Here is a 24,615-nt window from a genome sequence, read left to right as displayed (position 1 = left end):
TAACATCATATTATAGAGCAGGAGAATTTGGTTCTTTTACATCTTTCGCCGTTCTTTAGATGGATACAAAAGATTCGGTTCCGACCGAATTTAATTTTCCTAGTTGTTCCTCTTAAAATATTCTTTAATAAATTATTCGATATGCTTACATAGGCAATATATGCACACATGGTCCCGGGAAGAGTTTTGCTCTCGAAAAAGAGATTCTTTTAGATTGAATATACATATAATTAACTTGATTACGTCCTTTTGCAGCATTATCTATAACAAACCAATCGTAAATCGGTATAGGCATTCGCAATCTTTATATTCTGTATAGCGTGTAACTTTGTTTGTTCGTATCTACAACTCGTGCCCTAAGGCATCCTCGTTAATTGTGTTCTTCAGCCACGTTTTGCTTAGAGTGTAACTTTTTCACTTTACACATTTGGTTCCTCAAACTCAAGTTGTTTGCTATCTTTTCGAATAGTTTTTATATTCCATAAGGGAATATTATGATTCGTTGTACACTACACTTTAGAGATATTTTTATTTTTTTGAATTTTTAGCATCGTATTGAGTTTCTATGCAGAATTCCACCTCGTATATGCGACATATTACTCGTTACGTTGACGTCTAACGTTTCTGTTAATTATATTATTGAATGCTCTACGATTTTTACAATGGAACATGGAAGTTGAACGTGAAGAGATGATCGTCATTATGAATTTCACACAAAAGTTGGCCAAGTATGTGAAAAGAATACGCATACAAATGATATAAAGCCTTCAACGAAACGACGAACTTAGTTTGATGGATGATTACTATGAAATAAATTTAATTTTATGTTTTGTTTTAAATTTTATGTAGAGACTGCAACAATGGGAAGTGCGTCATAGCCAATCAGTCCAACTTAAATAGTGTATATATTAAGTTTCGACTTTTTTGCTTTGAAAATTCCAACAACAGTCGAATGGGGAGGAATAAGCCGAGTTAAACCTAAGTGTGCTTGAGAGTACATATCGTAAATATATAACTAACTTAAATGAATATTTCTTAATCCTGCAAATGACTCTGCAAAACTACTCGGCAAAATCGGAGTCTCTCACTACGGCTAATATATTTCGTTATTTCAACATTCAAACAGACCATGCAGTATCAAGCTAATGTATACAATTTACATGGCGAGAGACGAGCTTATATGAAAGCAAGCAAAAGTATACAAATGGAGTCGGTCAAATAGGGAGAACTTTCACGACGCCAGGACTCGCTGATGTCTTTTAACGCATTGAAGAATTGACGGGCTATCCATCTTATTTGGTGATGTCATTGCAGATGAATCGAGAACTTTCGATATTCCAAATAAAAGAACATAAAAGGATGCTTATTAGGCAGAACAATCAAAGACTTAGGCTTTTATAAGGCGGTGCAAAAAGCACTTCATTTCAGCCGATATCCGCACAATTTACACCGTCAAAAGCATGTGCGAAAGGGAGTCTCTATATTTTAGGGTTAATTTCGCTGGCTTTCGACTACCTTTAGCGAAAGGCTCCGACGTGAGCGTGTCCAAAATTCTCGATGTTATTAGGTATCAGCGTAATGTGAAATCGGCCACCCTTGGAACAGCCTACTTGCACTGGTCTTTCCTATAATACTACTCATTTTTTTCCTTTTCCCTTACCTACAATCCTTCCTGACAGCTATTGTGTCCACAAATACTGGGTATATTCCCTGAGTGGCCGGTCAAAAAAAAAAACAAAAAAAAAATGGGAAGAAAGTGTTTAAAAATTTTTGCTTTATATATATATATATATATATGTATATTTATAAACAATTTTAAACTCTTTAGAAAATAAATGAACACATTTTCATAATGATTGGACTTTTGACTTTGCAATTTCGAAGCAAACTACATCCTACTTACTACCACGATTACGGATTACATATCCGCATTTGCTCATTAGAAACGAGCTACGTACGTAAGTACACAAAACTCTTCTATATAGTCTGTTCAATTGAATTCGCTAAATTCTCTCATATATCTGAAGGTATTGCTCCTATCGATTCTTTTATGCCATCTTGTCTCGTTTGGCTTAACATTTTGTAAACAATTTATCGTTGTCGAACGAAAAACAAACGAATAGGTGTTTGTGTGTGTGTGTGTATGTGTTTGCATGTTGATGTGATAGCTTTACTCACCTGATGGCATCAATCATTTGTAAGCCCATATTGACACAATTTGTAGCATGTTGTGGTCGAGATACCGGTAATCCTGATACGCAATAATAACAATCGCCCAAAATCTTTATACGTAAGCATTGATTTTCCTTTAAATTTTTGAATAACAAAAAAAAAAAAAAAAAAAACAAAAAACAAAAAAAGAATAGAAATATAATAGAGAAATGCAAATAAAGTTTAAAAGCAAAACCGATTAAACATATTTCGATCAGGAATATATTGCAAAAAAATTGTGCTCCTCCTAATGTATCTTAAACAACTGCAGAGTCTTTTTTTGTTTTTGATTATAATACTTGGAGAATTGGAAAAGGGAAATTTCACAAAACGCTATATGTTTATATTCATAGTCCATAGTCTTAAGTCAATTCAAATTCAGTCAAATTGTGTGTAAGTGATTTCTTTTAATGTACATTGAATGCAAGCATTTTTCGTACTATCTTGCCGTCGAGTAACATCTACAGGCTTGCTGTTATTTGTCCCAGAGTTATGTTACGGTAGCTCGAAGCAATAAATATTTTGGCGGATGCCGGCCACCCCAACAAACAATGACAGCAAATTAATCAGTCATGGCGATCAAGTTATGTTCCACATCTCTGACGTATATTATCAGCACAAATTAATATTATTGAGCCAAGTAATGAAGGAAAAAGTCAACCATTCGATAAAATGCACCTCAGTACAAAAGTGCTCAGCCAGACATAGAAAACCCTGCCAAGGAAGTGTCTGATGCAACAAACTGTGCTATTCTAACTGCGGTATCTAAAAGATATTACTTTTTCTGATTGCCACTTGTTTCAGGAAGCAGACCTACACCTTAAACTATATGCGTATCCTTTGACCGATTAAGCCGATTTTTTGAATTTCGAGCTACACGTAGGAACTTACAATGTCTTTTTCTGACCAGGAAAACTATTACTTAGAAGTTCCAAAAATGAACAAATCGACGTACGTTGAGAAGATCACGTTATCAAAAATATATGCGTTATTGAAGGGATCGCTGAAGCGTAGTGCTGGGTGTTGCAAACATTGTTGCCAAATGAATATATCCCTACTCTTCGACTTTCTCAAAATAGGGCTTCAGAAGTCAAATGCTAAGTGTAAAAATAGCTCGAGGTATTTCATTTCCAATAGCGCCCATCCTTGGGCCAAAGTAGATTATTATATCAAATTTCATCAAAATCTTTCGAAAATTCCAGCACAGAAGTACATGGATAGATATAAGACTGGCGATCAACTACCGGAACAGATTTAGAATTTCTGAACTCTCTGATAAAAGATGACTTCATCTGAAGTTTTTCGGAGCTCTGCATACGCCATCTTGACGATCTTTTATTAATTATCATAAGCAGCATAGGGTATGAAAAGTGTTTAGGATAAATGTATTGTGCACTGAAATAACAGCTTAGAGGAGAGGATTGTGTATTAGTGGGCCACCATACCGGATAGAATTGTCGAGTTGTAAAGCGTTCTAGGCCTATTAAGGACAGACTTAATCGAATAGTCGAAAAGATAGAGTCCTTAAAATATTTCACTTTCGATCACATTAGTTGATAACTGCGAGATATTCGAGAAACGCTTACATTGAATTTAAAATCAAGTAATAATTCCATTATGATTAAATCTTTTCAAAATGACTCAATTAAATATTTCATATAAGTATTCTCACGAATTATCGTTAATATTATAATTTAAATGTATATTCTCTAATGATTTGTTGCCTTACAAAAAAAAGAAAAAGAAGAAAATTCGACAAAAAAAAAATAACTTGTGCGCGTTGAATGTGTGAAGTTGTTTCGCTTTAGTGATTACCAAATTACATCCTAATCATTATTTCCGGTGATTACACTAACTATCATTTTGTTGAAGTCGACATTTTCGATTAGTACGATATATAGGATATACGATATGCGAGCAACAATTAATCGCACATTGAAAGAAACATAATAAGTATTGTGTAAATAGTACTAACCTGAGCTATTTGATCGAAACGACCGAATAAATCATTCAATGTTTTCACTAAATCACTAGCCGTCAATTGTTCCGAGAGTGGTGTAAAATTCACAATGTCTGCGTACAAGATCGACACATTGTTGTGACGCTGAACATGCAATTCATGAAAACGGGTAGCAGAGGTGGTTGACTGACCACCTGCTCTTTGACAAGCATCGGCCATTTTCAGCATAATACTCCGTTTCACCTAAAAGAATAATGAAAAGAACCAAAAAAAAATAAAAAAATAATTATTGCCAATATGTTAGTTTTGATCGTACTGGACATCAGTTATCCAGTGCGGGCGTGTTGTGTTTTGTGCTTTGTTATGCGTAATTATGCTAACCTCGGCCGCTATATAAGCAGGTATAACGCTTAATAGCAACTGTTCTTGTTGTTCACGTTCGCATTCCAGCTTGACACGTTGCTCGATGCCAGTACGGGTACCGTCCACAGTGCGATTATGCGCTGCATCCGACATGATACGATAATAAAGACCAGAAATGGATGCACTAGCCAGCATTACAAGTTCTCCAAAGACCTACATACAAAAAAGATACGAAAAAAGCAGAAGCGAGAATAATTCATGTATTTATTCTCCTTAAAGACAATTCAAGCTTTTATCCAATAATATCTTTAGTAGTCCTTACAAGGTCACATTTCCCAAATATCGTTATTTATTTACTTATTTTTGTTCGTTTTTTTGTTTTGTTTTTATTCATATTCATACACGGGAACATTTGAAGCGAATTCCATAGATTGGACTGAAACCCGATAATTATATATATCTTAACGAGGTCTTGTAAATAATTTGAAAGCAAAAAATGTGCTGGCAACGTGTATTGGATGAGATTGTATAACGCATGTAAAATATTCAATGGAAATACGGCAACTACTGTGAAAAAATGTGACATTCAAGAGAATTTTATTATCGTTGCTAAAAGCGATCGAATGGAAAGAACTATACGAGAATCTAAAATTTTAAAATCTAGCATTCAAATTTTTGGGAGAAAAGCAGTCAATTGTAGATCTAGATTGGCCTAAATTATAAACGTATTCAGCAATTGCAACTAAGTGATAGTCATGACTGTAGTAAACATAATTAACGTAACTGTACTCATAATTAACTTCTTACACTCCTAGACATGATGATTGTATTTTCTTTAAATACACCTCATTGTCACATTCAACTGGAATTTACTTTTCATATTTTGTCAATTAGCACAATACGAAGGTACACACAATTTGTTAACGCTAAAATTGACACAAAAAATTTTAAATAGTTTTACAACCTTGAAACTCGTTTGCAGTTAACACATGCCATTCGCACATGCATCCATTCATTCGCTTGCCTTTCGAAAGGAAAACTTTGCACAAAAAACCGCCACTAGCAAACCCCGTTGATGGCATGACATTTTAACATTGACCTAGAGTTAGTTTAATAGCAAATAATGTAAACGCGTGAATGTGTGGAATACATTTATTTATATTTGTATTTATTCTAAAACGCACCCACCATACGCGCTTATGTTTAGCATGACTAACTCTAGCCTTCGAAACACTTGTTGAAATTTTATGGTATTTTCACAATATTATTCAACATTCGTTAAACTCATCACCTGCGGCTAGATTAACTCGAACATTCCACGGCAGTATTGCGTGAACATCACAAAACTTAGTTTTTGATAAGTGTGGCATTATTAATCATGGCTAGTCTGGGTATGAAAGTTATGCTAACCTTATATTCCCATTAATCCGAATAGAACAAGAAAATTCGATTTCGACAATATTTCCTTTTATCCATCATCTGCTTGCGATTTTTCGTTTATTTGATATGAAATGCATGCATATCCTTTCATAACAGTAAAGCAGCGCTGTTCACCGCTCTGCGCGCACTTTTGGTATAACGTAATAAAGTTGAAGCATAACGCAGTTACGTTTAACATTTAAGCCTAATTGATAAGCCATTACAAAAGCCCTCCCACTACTGGCGAATATCAGAGATTTGCTGCGGATTGAATCGCTTTATGTCAAAATTTGGATTTAATGCAACGATGGAGGATAACGCTGTAAGTTCTGTTCATCTTATGACAAATCTTTCATGCTCATCATCTCAATACATTAGAATTAGAATTTATTCTATTATTAAATGTGGGTGTGTCAGTTGGCGTTGGAAAAGGTTCTCATTGTATTTGTTTTAGATCGATATCTCTCTCTCTCTCTCTCTCTCTCTCTCTCACACACACTCTCTATCTCCCTCACTGACTCTTAGATGCTTGAAACTTGCGTTCTTTTCTCGACATGTTTGTACACGTGATCTTGTAACCATTCTTACTGCACTGTGCTAGTGTTAAGATCTACTACCAGTTAAGATCATGCTCTGCAAATAATTACAAGATTAAGTTTTTTATCTTGCGTCGCACCCATTTCAGCAGTTGATCATTACCAATTTTTACCTTCATGCTTCATGTTCTCGCAACAGGCTTTCTAAATCCATCCTGAAGTGGATGAAAAGCATGTCTCGGTCGTGACAATAAAAAGACAGACAGACAGACAGACAGATGAATAAATAAACCTGACAGCATTTCAGCTGCGTTATCCAGCCTGATCTAGAGTGCTAAGCATTCGGTACGTGTTTTGATAACGTATTTAATTCATCTTCTATTGCATGCAATAATATTTAATTTAAAAGTGCAGCTATTCTCCCAAAAGTGGATTACCCATAACAAATCAAATTTCCGTTTGCTTTATTAATGACTTCTTTAAAGATAAACATGTTTAAGATTTATAGTCGGGTAAGAGCAGCTATATATATATATATATATATATCCTACATGACTTATCTCGGTCATAAAATGTTTTATATAATGTAATATAATATAATATACTATAACATGGTTTAGTAAATACTTACATATACGTAATTTTAAGTTTTCGCAAAATAAAGTTTTACTCTTAATGGCGGCTCCCTTAAGGCGAGAATAGCGCCTTAGAGAAAATAGTAAAGTTATTTATCAACTTACTGATCTAAAACAATTTTCATCATAAATTAATTACTATAAATTAAACTTAATATTATTCTTCAATAAATCCCCCATTCCTGTTCCATTCAAAATTTTCCATTGTCACTTGCCAGTATGCCAGAATACCATGTTTCATTTAAAGATCTTTTAAAAATGTGGCATTATATGGAAAGTGTTGGTACAATGATCTGATACCAAAATTTGCGAGCACGCTTCGGGCGAACAGATAGCGAATAAATTTTATATACCCGCTATCATAATGAGCCTAAATTATAATGACTCTATAATATGTATGTCACATTCGAAATGTTCGATTTTGATTGTTTAGAAATCTTCTTCTTTATTCGATTCCTTTGATTAGTTACAAGTAAAAAATAAATTGATTTGGTATGGTAAACTTACCACAGGCAAATTTGGCGTATATTCGGGACTCATACCAATCCGATAAACAATGTGTATGGCTGTCATGAATACGGCTAATACTACCGACACTGGCCACGATATAGGCAGCATTGTGTGAATACCCTGTTGAGGAAGAACAAAAAAAAAAAAAAAAAAAAAAGAAAGAAAAACTAAACTTATATACCATAGGTTAAAGATATACGTATATGCATGTTTGTAGGAGCAGAAATATAAGTTCATGCCTCCGTACATATGATGTATAGGTGAGTATCCGTTGTTGGAAATTTAAATATTAATTAGGTTAACATTTAAGCCTTTAGTTGAATACACAAAGGATGTCAGTATTCGTTTACAGTCGTTTTGTATTAAACGTATGTTATTTCAATTAAACACATAAACTACACATATGTGAATTTGTGAAAAAGCACATAGCGTGTGGTTGGGTCAGTGTCAGTGTCAGTGTCAGTGACAGTGTCTAGAGCATTTCATCAACATTAAATTAAATCTTTTTATTCCAATTTCCGGAATAGATCGAGTAGATCCCTTAAAGACCATCATCAACTGGTGTTTCGTTGCATTCTTGAAACGCATTCTTAAGCCGATAGTCAGTATTCGAACTACTGTATAGTATATTACGATGCAGAAATTTTCTGACGATTACAGTCGAAAAGTCTTCAGAAACTTGGATAGTTTTTATCATCGTGCAAGAGGAAATCATTAAATCATATTAAAAAAAGGAAAATTTGGATCACAGTGTCATCATAATTATTAGACGACAATAAATCTTAATTGATGGACTATGCTGGTAGTACTAACAAAAACAAAAGTTAAAATATATTACGTTTCACATGAAATACCCTCTAAGCATTATTTATTGGATATATATATATATATATATATATATGTTTGAAGGATTTCAGCAAGAGTATAACACTTCATATTAAATCAGTATAACACTTCATATAACAACAAAGAACTTTTGTTTCGAGCAAGTACAATGATAATGATATATAGAAGCAAATATCTGAATGAAATTTTTTCTCAAATCCCTTGTTATTCAATATAATTTAGTCTTTAAAATGTAAGCAGAAGAAGCAAAGAATAGCTTTTTCGTTTTATTTAATTTATTCAACAACAGTTGCAATTATTTTGCTAACTATTCTTACCAAGAAAATGGCGTATAGCGGTAATGGCGCTAATTCCTCACTTGTAACTGCTGCTATCGTACCCAATGAGAATGTGGTCGCTACTGCAAAGGAGAGAGCAGCAACTGGTGAATTCAATACGGCCGGGAATTGCAAGGCAGTTAATATGCCAGCCGATATCAAGGCAGCCAAAGCCAGTAATAGCGTTTGCAATAATTGCTGTAATCGAGCATACGATACACACACATATTATAATTTATTATCGAGTGGCGTAAAATGATCGTAAAGAAATGAATAAAAGGAAAACCTTCGAACAAATGGTAGGTAGATGCAAATGCGAATATATATATATATATATATATATATATATATATATATATGTATATGTATATATATATGCATATATAATGCACTTTTTAAAGTAAAACAAATGGGTTCAGATATGAACACCCACTCGTGCGGCTAACAACTATACTTTCGTTTTAATTGCATTTAAATTGAATTTTCACCTCCGAATATTATTATTATTATTATTATTATTATTAATATTGTTATTATTATTGTAAGGCTAGAGCCTTAAAGCACTAGCAGCTGATGGCATCGACTTTATTGAAAGCTCTACCGTATTTCTAAATAAACTAATTTCTTAAACGCTTTAAATTAAATTTTAAAAGCTATTAACATGTTTTTATAGTAATGAGTTAGCGAACATTATGACTTTGTCGCTCCGTCCGTAACATATATCTATCGAAGGTTGGAAAAATTCGTTTATAATTACAAATTTGAGATAGATATGTCTCGGTGTGCAAGCGCTCTGTCTGTCTGTCTGCCGCTGGAATTTTTCAATAATATTTGAATAATAATAATAATAATAAGACATTGCCTTACAACCTTATTTGATGCCGAGATGTCGAAATTAGATATTATCGACTACGACAATAATCTTTTACGAACTTCTATAATAATTTAAATCATAGATATCTACATCTATCTATATATATTTATATCAAAATCAAATATTTACCATTAATACATGTGTCATAATATTTGTGAATTGATTTACTAATACAACTGCAATTAAGATTAATTATATGTTTCATATTTTATATACTTTTCCGTAAGAGATATGTGTGTGTGTGCTTAGTGTGTGTTTAGTTCGTCCATGTTATTATTAATCAGTGTAACATTCCCAATTTAATTATGTCCATCTGTCTGTCTTCTCGTTCATCTTCGTGGCTGGTCGCTAGTATTGGAACGCTCATTAAAAGAGAACAGAGTGGAACTTGGTTAAAACAATTTTAATTGCTATAGCGAGAAATCAAGTTTGCAAATGATTGGGTACCACTCACAATCACTTTGCAAATCCGCAGTAAGCAAAAGAATGTAATTTACAATTAACGACAGATATTGGCGTAAAATTCCATTAAAAAATCGTACAAAGCAGACATGCAAGCCGGGATATGCCGGCAAACATTCGAAATCACCAAACACGGAGCCTATAAGCTGCTTGGCTGATTAAGTCATCGAGACAAGTGCAGACGCTAAACACCTAGAGATTCAATTGAAGAGCGAAATTCTGATACTTCTGGTTAACGGCACATTTGACCTTCAACTGCATGGTTGTACGGTTGAAAGCATTTCCATTAAAACTTAAATTAAACTGCATGATCACACTTAAGAGTCGGCTTAAAAGAGGTTTCTTTTCGACAAAAAAAAAAAATAATGCTTCAGTTTTTTTAACGTAAAACGTAAAAAAAAAAGAAAAAGAAAAATAAAAAAATAAAACGAAAAAGAAGAGAAAAGCTTTTAAGACTTACCTGTTGAAAAATGATACCAATTAAAATGGAGACTACACATGCTACCAGCGATATTAATAGACCTGAACGAAACAATGACTTACGTAAACGTTGACGATACCGTGTGTATAGGTCGTCCAAGTGTATATCCTCAGCTGTAAACAAAATGAAAATATCACAAGTGAAAATAAGTAAGTGCAAGTAAGTGCATTGAAAACTCTTCCTTTTGGGAAAGAAGAAGAAGACGAAGAAGAAGACGAAGAAGAAGAAGAAAATTGAAATAGAACAAAAAGAACAAAAATTGAAAAACAAAAAGCAAACATCCAATCATTTGCATTACATATACGTGTATACATGTATATGCGTATATATCTATTTAGAATAAAGAGAAAGACGAAGAGAATGAAATGAATTGAAATATCACACGAATCTAATTCGATTCACAAATTGGAACTTGGCAACAGTAATGTGTAAATGGCTGCACTTGATTAGAAGCTTTACTCTCATTTCAAACGTTTTCTTTTTGATTGCTTGTCGAAGTGCATATACGCGCACCCGCCCACATTACCACTTTGATAAGTTGTTGTACAAAATCCAATAGTGACGACTTGACGTATAGGTTACCCATTAACGCTGTGCCAACTCTTCTCTCAACTAACATCAAAGTAAGTAAGTTCTTCAACAGATTGCACTTTACACTTTACAATCGTATGTAGGCAATAATCGTTAATGGCAAGTTCTAATACGTAGGGTAATACCCTTCTAATGAAATCATAGTACAATAAATATGTGAAAAAAATTGCAATTAACTCGTATGAAATATTAAGAAGAATATGAGAGCAGCTTTCTGTAATTGCGTACTATTGAAGACATATATAGATAGATAGATCGATAGATCGATAGATAGATAGATCGATAGATAGATAGATAGAGAGAGAGAGAGAAAGAGAGAAAGAGAGAGAGAGAGAGAGAGAGAAATTCAATTTTAAAACAGCCGCGCACAGTGAGCTTATTTTTAATCTAACACATTATTGCTAGGTCGTCCAAAACGCCTGACAAATCTAATTCACTTTTCAGGCGTTTATAAAAAATTCAATATTACCATACACTTCAGTTCGAAACTATGAAATGTTGACACTATTTTTAAAGGAAAAGTCTTTTTCCCTTCACCATATAATTCCATATTTCATTCTATTTCAACTTTTACTATTATATTGATATCACAGGACGTCACGAACACATATACAATTAGAAATAATAATTCAATGTATAATAAGATGAATATATATATAAGAGAAAAGATTAGGACTTTTGTGCCACTTGCACGCGCAACATTCAGTTCCAATGAATTTACATAGTTTTATATATATATTTCTCTGAACAAAATGTCGAGGTTGTAGACCAAAAAACCGATCAAAGTAAATCGTTCCAGCTATTCAAATCTAATGCTCATACGCATACTTATACACATTGACATTTACAAGCAACTAAAATTATAGCCTGCTAGTGAACAAAATACGCGAAATGTATCCAAGATACAGTTGCGAACACCCGCATAAAAATAATCTTTCCAGAACTTGTTACCCAATTCACACTAAAGCTTCAATGCATCGCCTAAAGCTTCGTATATATGTAAATTACTATAGTAAAGGCTTTGCTTGAAATTCTCTTTCGTTACCTGAAAATGCGTAAGTAAATGATTTTATATATTTGTTAACAACATATTGTTACGAGTAGATTTTCCTAAAACTTTCGCGTATCAAAAAGAAAATTTTTGCGAGTAGCTTCTTGTAGGGTTTTTCGTATGCTTGTGACACGCCGTTGTACAGTAAACGATAATTGAAATGTTCCTGACATTTATTGATATGAATTGCGTAGCGTAGACGGAACGTACATTTAATTTCGGAAGCCCGCACAGAATGAAGTACGTTTTATAAACCGCAAAAGGCAACCAAAGCCTGAATAGGTGACGACGACGGTGAGTTAATTTACACAAATATTCGTAAGATTTGCGATCACGACGTGAAAATTGTAAGTGTAAACTTTCGAGTTCCTAGATCAAGGTAAACCTATTTGGGAGATAAGTGAAGAAATACGAACCGAGATATCGTCTGAACTTTCGAATTGAATTTCATTGACATAAAAGATATGAAGAAAAAATTCGTTTTACGGTGTTTTGTGAAAATTAAAAAATTGGGTTTTACTGATTTGCGATTCATTTTAAAATATTAAACATTTTATTTATTTATTTTTTTGTGTAATATGCTAATGTATATAAAAATAAAATGAAAATATATATATATATATATATATATATATATATATATATATATACATGTATTCAAACTTCTAGTGCGCAATTTAAAGTTTTCCTAAGAAATGAACGAATTCTATGAAATTTTCTCACTTCACTTCATTTTATCAAAAATTTTACATCATTTTGTTTTTATTTACGTTTGTGTGATTTTTTTTATTAATTGTATTATTGTAAATACACAAACGTCAAACTTGTTCCTTATATTCGAATTATTTTTTCAAAATAAATTTCGAATGACGAGATATGTATAACTAATTCTTAGGCAAACAGCTCTTTAAGTATGCCGTCCAAACGGGGGCTAATTAATTAACTAAAATGGACATAATGAGCGCCCAGTAGTTTCTGCTCGTCGTTCAAAGCAAACATGGATGCATAGGTTATATCCATAGGTTACAGTCATGCTCAAAGCTCATGGATGCTACAAATGTTTGCGAATCCAATACTTACCTAAAAAACATGAACATCAGTTTTTTACTTGTTTAACTGAATCACGCTTATACCCGAGCAATAACTATTATCTTTCGATTTATCTCTTAACGCACTCGTTTAATTGCTTAGTTAATGAATAAAAAACTTTCGTCATTATTCGTTTGCTTACATTTTGTAGCTTAATAAACTATTCATTTTATAGTATAATTTATGGGAAAAGAATTTGCATTGAAACGACTTACATAAAACGATTGTAAAAACTTTTTTGTAAAACTTCATCAATTTACATTTCAACTAAGCGAATTTACATCATCCTCCATCCTTCATATTTAATTGAAAAGTGAAAATCTTAACATCCACAGATATGTTGAATACCTCGTGTTGAGTGTTGAGATAATAACACTTGCGTTCGCTTTCGAATGCAATTCAATTGCACTTCAATTTTAATTCACTTGATTAAATAACATTAATGAAATTTGTTCGTGAAATCGGGTACGGCAAAGCTATTCTTTCTTTTTTTTTTTTCTCATGGGAAACAAAAAAAAAAACAAACTTAAGCTTCAGTTTGATTTCGCACGCATTTAATCATTAAACATGTTAACAATATTTTGATGTATTGCTGCTGGCGTCAATTCTTCTTCTTCTTTTTCTTCTTCTTTTACTTGGCCATTATCAGACCAATTCTATGTGGCTCTTCAAAGACAATAATATGTTTTTAGCATTTGAAGCATGCTTTTCATCGCGTTCGTATTTATGCATCTTTAGTAACACAAAAGTTACCAGCATAGTTACTTGTCTTTTCACTGTCTCACAATTTTCATAAGAACTCAACCGCTTTCGCATTCGCATTCGCATTCGCATTCGCATTCGCATTCGCTTTCCCTTTCTCTGCCTTTATTTACTTCGAATAAATAAAGCAATAAAGTAAGAAATGAATCAATGTTTGATAGAATTTTAAATAAAACAAGTAAAAACTTTGTAGTGAGAAACAAATCACTTTTAAATACCATATGCCTTAATAGCTTAATGCAATTATTCACATAACGACTTTTCAAAATAAGGCATTAGACAGGACGGGACGTAGTCGAAAAGATTGTCTATCCATGGACATCGACATATATATATATATGTATTTTGTATATATTTATTTCATCAAAATATCTCAAAAATTACGACCTGCAAGCCGAACACACCGTTGAATGTATTTCAAATTTTTCGCCATGATGTATGCATCCCTTGGACGCCAAATTGCGTAGCCTACATTTGTATGACTAATAAAAGTAAGTAATAATTTTCAATATTTTGCTAAACGGGTCGGTATCATAAAAAACACATATAAAACTGATGAACAAAAAGATCTCTGTGATAGAGAATAAAAGCTAAAACCAAACAGATAAGAGGATTAACAAATGAAACAAGAACAAGAGAGCAGTTTGTAAGTAAAGAATATATATATATATATATATAATATTTTTTCCTTTAATAAGGACATCTCTGTGCGAATTACAAAATCGTCGTCTGACTTACGTGAGTGCTGAAAAGTTTAAATTCGTATTTTTCTAATTTTATATTTCATAGTTAAGCGCTGCGCAAACCTTTTCGTCCGAAAATATATATATATATATATATATATTGATGTTCTTCCGCTGAAAGCGGCCAATGTCCTTAAATAATGAGTAAAAACTTTTCTTTTAGCTTTAATTGCATTCTGCATTATAACTGCATATTGATAAGCAATGCTGTGTTATTGGCTAACATAAAAAGGTTAACACTATTTACTTGCGATTCGCAATTTTAACATTTCGAGCTTTTAAACATTTTCTTGACACTTTGCTTTACAAACTCAATTCTAAAATAAATTTCTTTTTCAAATTTTACTTTACACATTCTATTCTACATGAAATTTACTCAAATCGTTACACCTCTATTTTATTCTCCTCTTCAATTAATCAACTGAGAGCGTTTATTTGTGGACACGTAAATGAAAAAAATAGCGACAATTAGTGCTAGTTAGTAGTGCAGCCATAACGTACGTAATGTTGAGAAAATTTCATTTCGTTGAATGCAAGATCTCATCCATAATTCATTCGTTAACTGAAACTCAGCTTTATGTCTATGATTCAGCTAAGATGTCTGTGAACTAAATCAATCACTTTTCGCTCGATCGCTGGTATCAAGAAGAGGCAAATCATCGAAGTACTCAATCAATCAATGCTGACATCATTTGGACATGATTAGCATTAGTGGAACATAATCGCGATTCATAATCGCGTTTAGGTAGTGCAACCACATATTTTTTTTTTTTTTTTGCTATTAATCCTTTTTTATATAAATAATTCTTTTTCCATCGCGGCTTTTATTTGTTTAAATAAAATAAAAAAATCAAGTCTAAATTCTTCGAACGATCGATTTGGGAGGCTACTGTGTGAGCATGTTTATCGAAAATTCTACAAGCGAACGTTTTGTGAAGGCGTGTAATCATAACCTCATTCTGTGGCTATTTTTAAGACTTTCGTTTTTAGAAATTACGCTATTTGCGCACTAACTTATATGTCAATGTCGTTGATAGTTCTATTTAACGTAACTAAAGCGGTAAGAAATGATTTTATAGCATATTTAATAATCTAGATATATTTTTTATATGGACTAATCACTCAGGGTATCTTGACTATTCGTACAACACGATGAGAAAGGAGAAGGAGAGGGAGAAAGGGTGTACCTATATAGCTGCGACCAAAATACTGATTTAGTAGTTGCGATTCTTGCCTATTAGGCTACTCAGGCGCATACTTAATAATTTAGATAAGGTGTCGAGGGTCTCTTTAATCTACCAATTGAACAAACAGCTGGACGGATGGACATTACTAAATTGATTTTGCCATTTGCTATTCATGCGTGCATACGTGATCTTTAGTAATCACTTTTCATACGTAAGGAACGTTAATATACCGACAAAGCCAATACCATGGCTTAAGTGGGAAAATTACCTTGTAATGTTTCTTTTGGGGGATGGTGGAACGCGTAGGGCAGGATATTAAATGACGAATTTTATATGATCCGAAATGTCAGATTTCGCTTTTTTAATAAGTTTACAAATAAATAATAAAATAAATCAAATATTTAGTGGATGCAAAGTGACATCATCACTTAAGTATTCCAGTACGATAGTCATTTTGGGCGATGAGCAGCGATGAATTTTTGTCTTCGTTCAAATTATGTTCATGTGCGTGCGCCGATAGGCATTAGTAAGTTAAAAATAAAATAAAGAGTTCAGTTTTGTCGCACATCATACATTTTTATGTTATTATTGACACGTGTGTGAAAAAAGAAGAAAATGCTTTTTATTTTAAAGGACTATTGAAGGGCATTTAATATGACACATTTATTGTAGGTAGAATACAACTTTCCTAGTGATTTAAATTAATAATACAATGATATATCGCTTGGTTTATTAAGGTCAATTGTCAATGTTAAATGCTCTACTAACTGACATTCATGTACATTATATTCATGTTAAAATCCTTATATTTCATAACAATGTTTTTTAGAGATCAATGTTAAACCGCAAGGTCATCTATGTAAATATTTAATATCAACAGGCTGCAGATAATAATTTATGTGTGTACTTATAAACAACAAAGTCTACATACAGTAGACTTTCGGTTATTAAAAAAAAACTGTGTCTATGGCTTGAGCGCCAAAGAATATATTGCTTAAAAAGGGCAAAACTTACTTACTTAAAATTACAATTCAAGACTCTTTCGATTTAATATAAAGTTATAAGCAAAAAAATATACTTTAATCCTATAAAAAACACAAAAAGCAAACAAACACATCGCTACAAGTATCGAAAAAAACATTTAAATTAGTTAAAATACAAAAACGAATTAAAAAAAAATCGTACGGATAAATAACAAAAACAATTGGAATTGATTGTGTTACTACTATTTAAACTATTCAAAAAAAAAATTACATTAACACAAATACCATTGACAATCAGCACCGATCAGGCAGAGCGTGAAAATCGAAACATTGATAGAATTGTAACAAATGAACCCACAATAGCTACGCTGTTTATATTACAAAAGGTCCAGAAAAAAATATTAGCAAATAAATATTCATCGGGATGTTTTAAGATCCAATGTTCCCATAACCGTATTCCAAGAAAAAAGCCCTTTTCAGGCGAATTTACTATGATAAAACGCCTTCAATCCGCCTGAGTAGCCGACCACGAAAAGAGTCTCGACCAGCAGCTCAATGGTTGCGGGTTCAAATTTCAAGTGCGCTAGAGTTTTTAATAACAGCCGATAGATAGCCTTAGATTCTAGTGCTTTAAGATTTTAGTCTCACAATTTTTTCTCTATAACAATAAAACGCTTTCAATTTGTAAAGCTCAACAAAAGTGATGATATAAATTTTGAGAAAAAGGTAATTTTTAGTGACAAGTCCAAGTTAAATATATTTGGATGCGATGATAAATAAAGAGCATGAACGAAAACTAATACAGCGAAGCCAATCCAAAATTTATTATTAATTGTAAAGCACGGTCTATCTTTGGTTTGGGGATGCATATCTGCGACTGGAGTAGGGAACTTGGTCTTTGTTGACACTAAAATGGATCGTCACGTTTATTTCAATCTTTTGAAAGTCAATTTGATTGGTTTTCGAATGAATCTTTCAGCAAAAAAGCGATCCAAAAGATACATCTCTCATTCTAAAGGAGTGTATAGCTTAAAACACCCTCAAGCAATTAAGAATATATGGCATAAATTGGATAAGGGGATTCGAAAAAATAAAACTTCTAACTTCGAAAAAAGTGAAAAACAAGAGAATAAATTACTTTTAGAGTTTAGCCTTTTTAAGATTTTAGCTTAAACTCTAGCCAAGACATATTTGGAAATTAGACATCGATGCCGAGCACGAGACCACCGGATGTGGTATGGTGCTCCGATCCAAAGCAGATAGGGTTATTCATAAGAATCCTAAAACTCAAGGTCTAGAGGCATAGGCGAGTACAGCAAATCTACTATGTCGCGATATGTCTTGCCCACGTAATTAATAATAATAATACATATATATGAAAAGGAACTTTATATGTATATGTATATGTCTAATTTATGTGAAGAAAATTTTGCCAGCATACGTCTCAAAACGTAACTGTTGTTACAGGAAATTGAAAATTAATACCAAAACAGCAGCTTAATTGAAAATAAGCTTAAAAGGATATATATATATATGTATATATATATGAGAACATATGCAGGAACATAGCAAACACGAAAAACAATTCAATTTCCTTTGAAGCAATTTATCAAACTTGCCAGCATTAAAAACACATTGTTGTGATTATTTTTGAAAGGACGTGTCATGAACAGAGCTCTTCCTATCAATTACACTATGTAAGCATTGATTTCATAAATAAAGATCATCAATGTTACGTTATGGTGGGTTACGTTATTTACAATGAAATATAATTAATAATTTCCTTAAATTCAATTACAACTTGAAAATTGATTTTTAATTTAATTGTTGTGCTACTATGCATAGACATATATATGATACATATGCGTGTAAATATTCAATATTCTGTTGCTATATGCTTTGGAGTAAGTAACGGCTCCATTAATATACGAGTAAGTTTATATGTTTTGATGTATGAGTGAAATGGGGAGAAAATTGATATTATCTTGAGAGGTATGGATTATATAAGAATGTATTGTTGATACCTTTTATAGATTACTACGGGAGAAGGAGAATCAATACGAAATTCCTTTGCATGTTTGCTTTAATTTTCTTCCCGTTACTTTTCTTCTCTTATCATTTCTCTTAATACACACTTTTAGACTTTAGGCACAAAATTGACTGAATTTCTATTTGCTAGTTTGGTCATTCACGCTGTTAGTGTAGCAATTTTTGGAACAATTTTTTTTATTTTCTTAATACAACAAACAAATTTATCGTTGTCTAGTGAAATTTACAGTAAATTTATAGTTAAATCTTTCATATTTCAACATCTTTGTTTTTTCTTCTTCTTCTTCTTCTTTTTGTCATAAACAATCAAGAATTCCTTTCGTCCGTTGGCCGCATAAAGGCTTACTTCTCATGAGAAACCGTATAGGGGTAGGCGGCTCCGTGCTATGTACTTATATGTTAAGTCGCCATTTTGTACTTGTTTTCATCATCAAACATAACAAAATTGATTGACATTGCGTCCAAATTTCCACACACACATTCGTTTAGCTTAATAAAATATTGTTTCTCAAGCACATTTGCCGAGAGATAATGAGTTTGTCAAATTTTTAATGGAAGGAAAATGCCTTAAAATTGCATAAAGTTGAAAAGATATTTCCTTTATATCAGCGACGGCATCGTCCTGCATGTAAATATCCTTGTTAACAATTATCCGATCCGTATCGGAGTATGCAACAGTTAGGATGACAGGATACCCATTGCCAATGATTTAATCAAAAAAAAAAAAAAAAAAAAAAAAAAAAACTGACAACAAAATCGTTTAATTAATGATGAAAAATTCAATGATGCTCTGCCGGACACACAATTCGCAATTCAATGCTTCTACTACCACCACTTTACTCATTATATTCATTCATCATTTTATTTAATTACAATATATTAAACATTATGAAAATTGTTAAATATTATTCCACACTATATGGTTACGATGTTTATGCTTCTATAGCACCTCATAAGCGCGTATTTAACGAAATATTTTTCTTACCTTTAATTATGAAAAGAATTGATTGAAAATGCTATATATTAAGGCAAAGAAAGTGAAGTGAAAAAAAAAAAGGTCTACCTTAGCCAGATATATGCACACTTGTGTTCTTATCCCCTTTATCATATAAATCGTGTCATATAAAAGATGAAAATTTTGATGTAAATGCTTTTAAAAAAATTGCAAAACTGAAAGCAGTAACTTTTCCTGTGCATAATATAAAAAGTATTACAATATTTTCAAGTTAACCGACCGTAAATTTTCTCATGGGGTATACAAACTAAATTGCAAACCATTCGACTGTTGTCAGAATTTATTACTTTTGCTCTCATCATTTTGCTTTTTTTTTCATTTTTTTTTTCTTCGTTCTATACTCTAAACATATTTTATCGTCATTACATACTTTTAAGTTACTTAACAGAATCTCTTCATTAAATTACTTGATGCATGTACGCTTCATATAATATGGCACATCATCATGTTGACATTTCATCTTAGGAATCCAGGTTAATAGTTGCAACTTAAAGGGGATTTACCATCTCATATAAGAACAAACGATAACTACACATCACAGATTCACTTAACTTATTGGGCTTATTTAACATTCAACTAAAGAGTATATTTACCACACCACGTGTTTGGGGAAAATTCTCGTTTAGTTTTGATGAAGTATTAAACAAAGTCGGGCGAAATGTCCACTATTTTAATAAATTTGATTGATTCGCCATAAATTTTTCCATTTAGAGGCAATCGTCAATAAAACTCTCATTACTCCTTCCATTCCTGTCCTAGTTAAGAAATATTTCTTTAGGATATCGAACCTGGATTCTTTACCATTCGCTTTGCAGTACGAAAGACTCTTCACTTGGGTATTTTATGTTATGTTAGTTAATTTTTTCAAGATAGATTTAGTCTATTTCGTAATCAGCGAGGGTGTCATGTCTACATTGAAACAACAACAAGCAAAAGTAAAATTGCAACGCACATAAGATTGGTGAGGCAATGTTTCCACCTTTTCGAGGTCACACTTCGTGTGCGACTGATATACCATCGAGTTAAACAAAGTCAACATACAGTATCACAAGGTTGACCTTAGCGACAAATTGTGGTCAGACTTTATTATTCAATGGGCATTGCATGCTATTTGAAAGTTACAATGTACTTGTATGCAAACACTATACGAAATATGCTCAAAATATTGGTGTTTTTTTTTTTTTTTTATTTTCCTCGAAAAGTATTTATTTATTCATCAATATCTAATTTATCTGCGGCAAAGTAATGCCTCTGAGATACAGTAGACGTGTGTCGGCGCGTTTTCCAATCATCGAAACACTTCGGGTATAAGCTTTGCGATCTTTAGATCTTCAACTGTCGCACAATACCTTTCATGGGTCCTTGCACGTGTGCGGCCAGGAAACAGCCGCATGGAGTCAAGTACGCGGAAAGCGGTGTCGGGGTCACGACTCGGAGCACTCGAAATTTGAAAAGTCGTCATTTCTTCTGAAAAGACTTCGTATAGCTTAATGCGGGCACATTGTTACGAACATAGCTTTACACCCGTGTTAACTCGGGCAAAACCCAATGTATATTTGTGACCGCTGCTTATAGATAAAAGATCTATTACGCATTGCCCTTGATTTGTGAGGCACTTATTCGTCTATCTTTAACTGGTATTCCCACAGTTCGCAAACGTTCTAATAGCGAACATTGATGAAAACACACAAAATTCTTCCATCATCATGTCTACTATCGATCGGTTTGCAGTCGCCCGTAGCGTCAGGTGATGGATATTATTTGGATGAGTGAAGACATTTTGCTTAATTCGCCCTTTTCCCCTCTTTGTTTGCTTTATGCTTTGATTGGTCGCATAACACGTTATTGTCATTAGGGTTAATTGAAAATTTGTGACATAAAAGTAGCAGCGCTTAGACGCTGACGAAATGAATCTTCGGAGAGTTAATTAAATAGCATCTTTGGAGGGTTTTACTTTCAATAAACGAGTCACATATATATATATATATTATATATATTATATATATATATTTCTTTTGTTAATAATTTATTTATTTTTTTTTTTTTGTATTATTTATTTCATTTAGTTACGCAAATAAACATGATTGTGAGTATATGTGTACCAGCTATCGTTAATCCAAATTATCCATTAATTTTCATTTCATTAAATTTACTTAATCACTATAATTTTTAAATTAAATTTGTTTAGTTGTTGATGTGATATCTGCCACCAGATATTGCGAATTTACTAAGGAAAAGCATAGCAGAAGTAAAACTAATTAGCGGCAGTAAATATATCTAAATAACTTCTTCTCCTTATCACACAGGTTGGCTAAGTGATGACAAAGGTACGCATTTACATGTGCGGTGAACAGTGCGGTTACAGTTTTTCTTGGGCCTACAGCTAATCGACCTTGTCACATAAGCATAAGCATTAAGTAAACCATCTCGATCAAGGACGACCGTCAAATTCCCTGCACATTATTTTGGTTATAAAATATGAAAAAGCAATTATTTGAAAGGTTCAAAAAGTAAATTAGCGTAGTCCAACCTTATCACGATAAATTTATAAGTCACATCACTGCTTAAAATCGTAAAAGATTAAAAATTATTTTTTTTGCTATTGTATAAAAACTTATATAACGTATCATAAAAACTATGGTGGAAATGGATCCGAAAAATGGTCTCACTCTTAAAAGGCAAAAATTTTCATATTTATTTCATACTGAAATATAAGTTTTCATCGATTTTCTTTAAATAATATGAGAAGCGGAAAACAATTTTTCGTATAATCACCATTTGAGAATAGAGCGTTATATGGAGAGCAGTTATTATATTGGTCTCGCCCAATACATTTTCTTAGGTCAAGACATTTTAATGCAACAAATTTCATTGAAATATCTTGGAAACGTTAACCTATAGCTTAAGTGTATGAATAAATGTAGGATGGACGGACGGACAGACGGACAGACGGACAGACGGGTAAACAATATAGTAGTGTCTCGAATTCTCTCAGTTGTTGTGTATACCTGTACAAAATCAATATATCCTTACATCCAATGATGTAGACTATAAACGAAATGTATAAGGATATATGTAAGAACAAAAAAAAAAAAAAAAACCCTTGCATGCACTATAACACACAGCAGGTAATCTACTCGCTAACGTTAACTTAATTTAAAATTTTATTAATGATCCTGGATGATGCCTGCAAAATGTAAAAAATTAGTAAAATTTTTATTCATCGAAATGAACACAAGAATGCATAAGCAGACATCCGGACGGACAGACAAACTTAGATCAATTCAGAAAATGCTTCGGAGTCAATCGATACAAGCAACGAGTGGGTCTATTTTAAGTTGTTCGGAGCGTTGAATATTTGCGCATAATTCTCTACCCTCTACCGCAAACATTGTAGAATATAAAATAAATTAATTGACGTTTGAATGATAAATTTGAAAAGTGCTGAATTGATGGGCGCATTAAAAAACTTTCACGGTACATTAGCTATTAGCTACGAAGAGCATGAAAAAAGAATCCAAAAAATATGTTTCACATATATACTTCATAAGAGATCGAATTTGTGATGCATCAATGAGCATTCGTTGTGCTTTGTTGATGTGCTTTCTTTTAAACAATGAGAACAAAAACTTTGAACATCACAAGTTAATAACACAACTCTATAAAGTATAATTATTTTCATTGAAATCATCAAGTGAAACATCAAACAATGAGATCAAGTATCTATTGTGTGGCTTATACATAAATTAGAAAGTTTGTCACCCATTAGAGTAGACAAAGTAAATGAAATTGTCAATTAAATTATCAATACAATAAGCACAACAACAATAACATATAATTTTACAACGAAATCTCTTAATGCAATTATTACGCGTAATTACTATGGAAATTTGTAACACAAAATTTTCGATTAGATAATGTCTCGAATCGTGGTTTGGTGTACATGTAAATTATTTGCTTCTCAATGCCTTTGCAAAATCTAAAATAAAATTGTCACGTGTTCCTTTCCGAGTAAAAGTCAACAATAAAATGATGAGCTACAAAGCCGTTAAAATTTTTTTCAAACATTTTATTATTATTATTATTATTATTATAATTTTAGACTAATGGTATAAATTCTTAGACTAAAAAAAAAAGACATTGAGCACTAGCAACACAGGCTATCGGCTCTAATTTTAATAAATGTACATTAGATAATGAGCTTAGTAATATTAATAAAGTAATATATTGAATTGATATTCTGTTCTGAAGCTGAATTTAGAATGTCCAACGGGTTAATCGCTCCAAATGCAATACTTCTAGCCAAGGAAAACTTGGGGCAATCGCAGAGAATGTGCTTTATAGTGAGCGTGGGAGTTTATCCACAACTGCAGATTGGGGAGGAAGACTTCTTCAAGATCCATTGGTGAGTTGCAATTGTACGATCAAGGCGAATTATCGAAAACGTGCAAACATTTTAATATCAAAGCATATAATTGAAATAAGTAAAGCAGCTCAGGTACTTTAAGGGTATTTGTAATTGATTCCTTGG

General features: G+C 32.5%; 1 protein-coding gene across 3 annotated transcripts in view; it reads right to left on the bottom strand.

The window, feature by feature from the left end:
- Window positions 1-24,615, bottom strand: part of LOC119645009 (adenylate cyclase type 2) — a 73,349-nt gene that overhangs the window by 14,042 nt on the left and 34,692 nt on the right. For all 3 annotated transcript variants that reach the window (XM_038044764.1, XM_038044763.1, XM_038044765.1), the window contains 6 exons: window positions 10,594-10,727; window positions 8,798-8,995; window positions 7,632-7,754; window positions 4,553-4,747; window positions 4,187-4,414; window positions 2,179-2,306 (listed from right to left, as the gene is read on the bottom strand). In XM_038044764.1, the coding sequence (XP_037900692.1) occupies window positions 2,179-2,306; window positions 4,187-4,414; window positions 4,553-4,747; window positions 7,632-7,754; window positions 8,798-8,995; window positions 10,594-10,727 (1,006 nt within the window). The remainder of the gene's footprint in view (window positions 1-2,178; window positions 2,307-4,186; window positions 4,415-4,552; window positions 4,748-7,631; window positions 7,755-8,797; window positions 8,996-10,593; window positions 10,728-24,615) is intronic.

The sequence above is a fragment of the Glossina fuscipes genome, unplaced genomic scaffold (assembly GCF_014805625.2).
Source record: "Glossina fuscipes isolate IAEA_lab_2018 unplaced genomic scaffold, Yale_Gfus_2 1, whole genome shotgun sequence".
NCBI lineage: Eukaryota > Metazoa > Arthropoda > Insecta > Diptera > Glossinidae > Glossina > Glossina fuscipes.
This window is presented reverse-complemented; position numbering and strand designations above follow the sequence as displayed.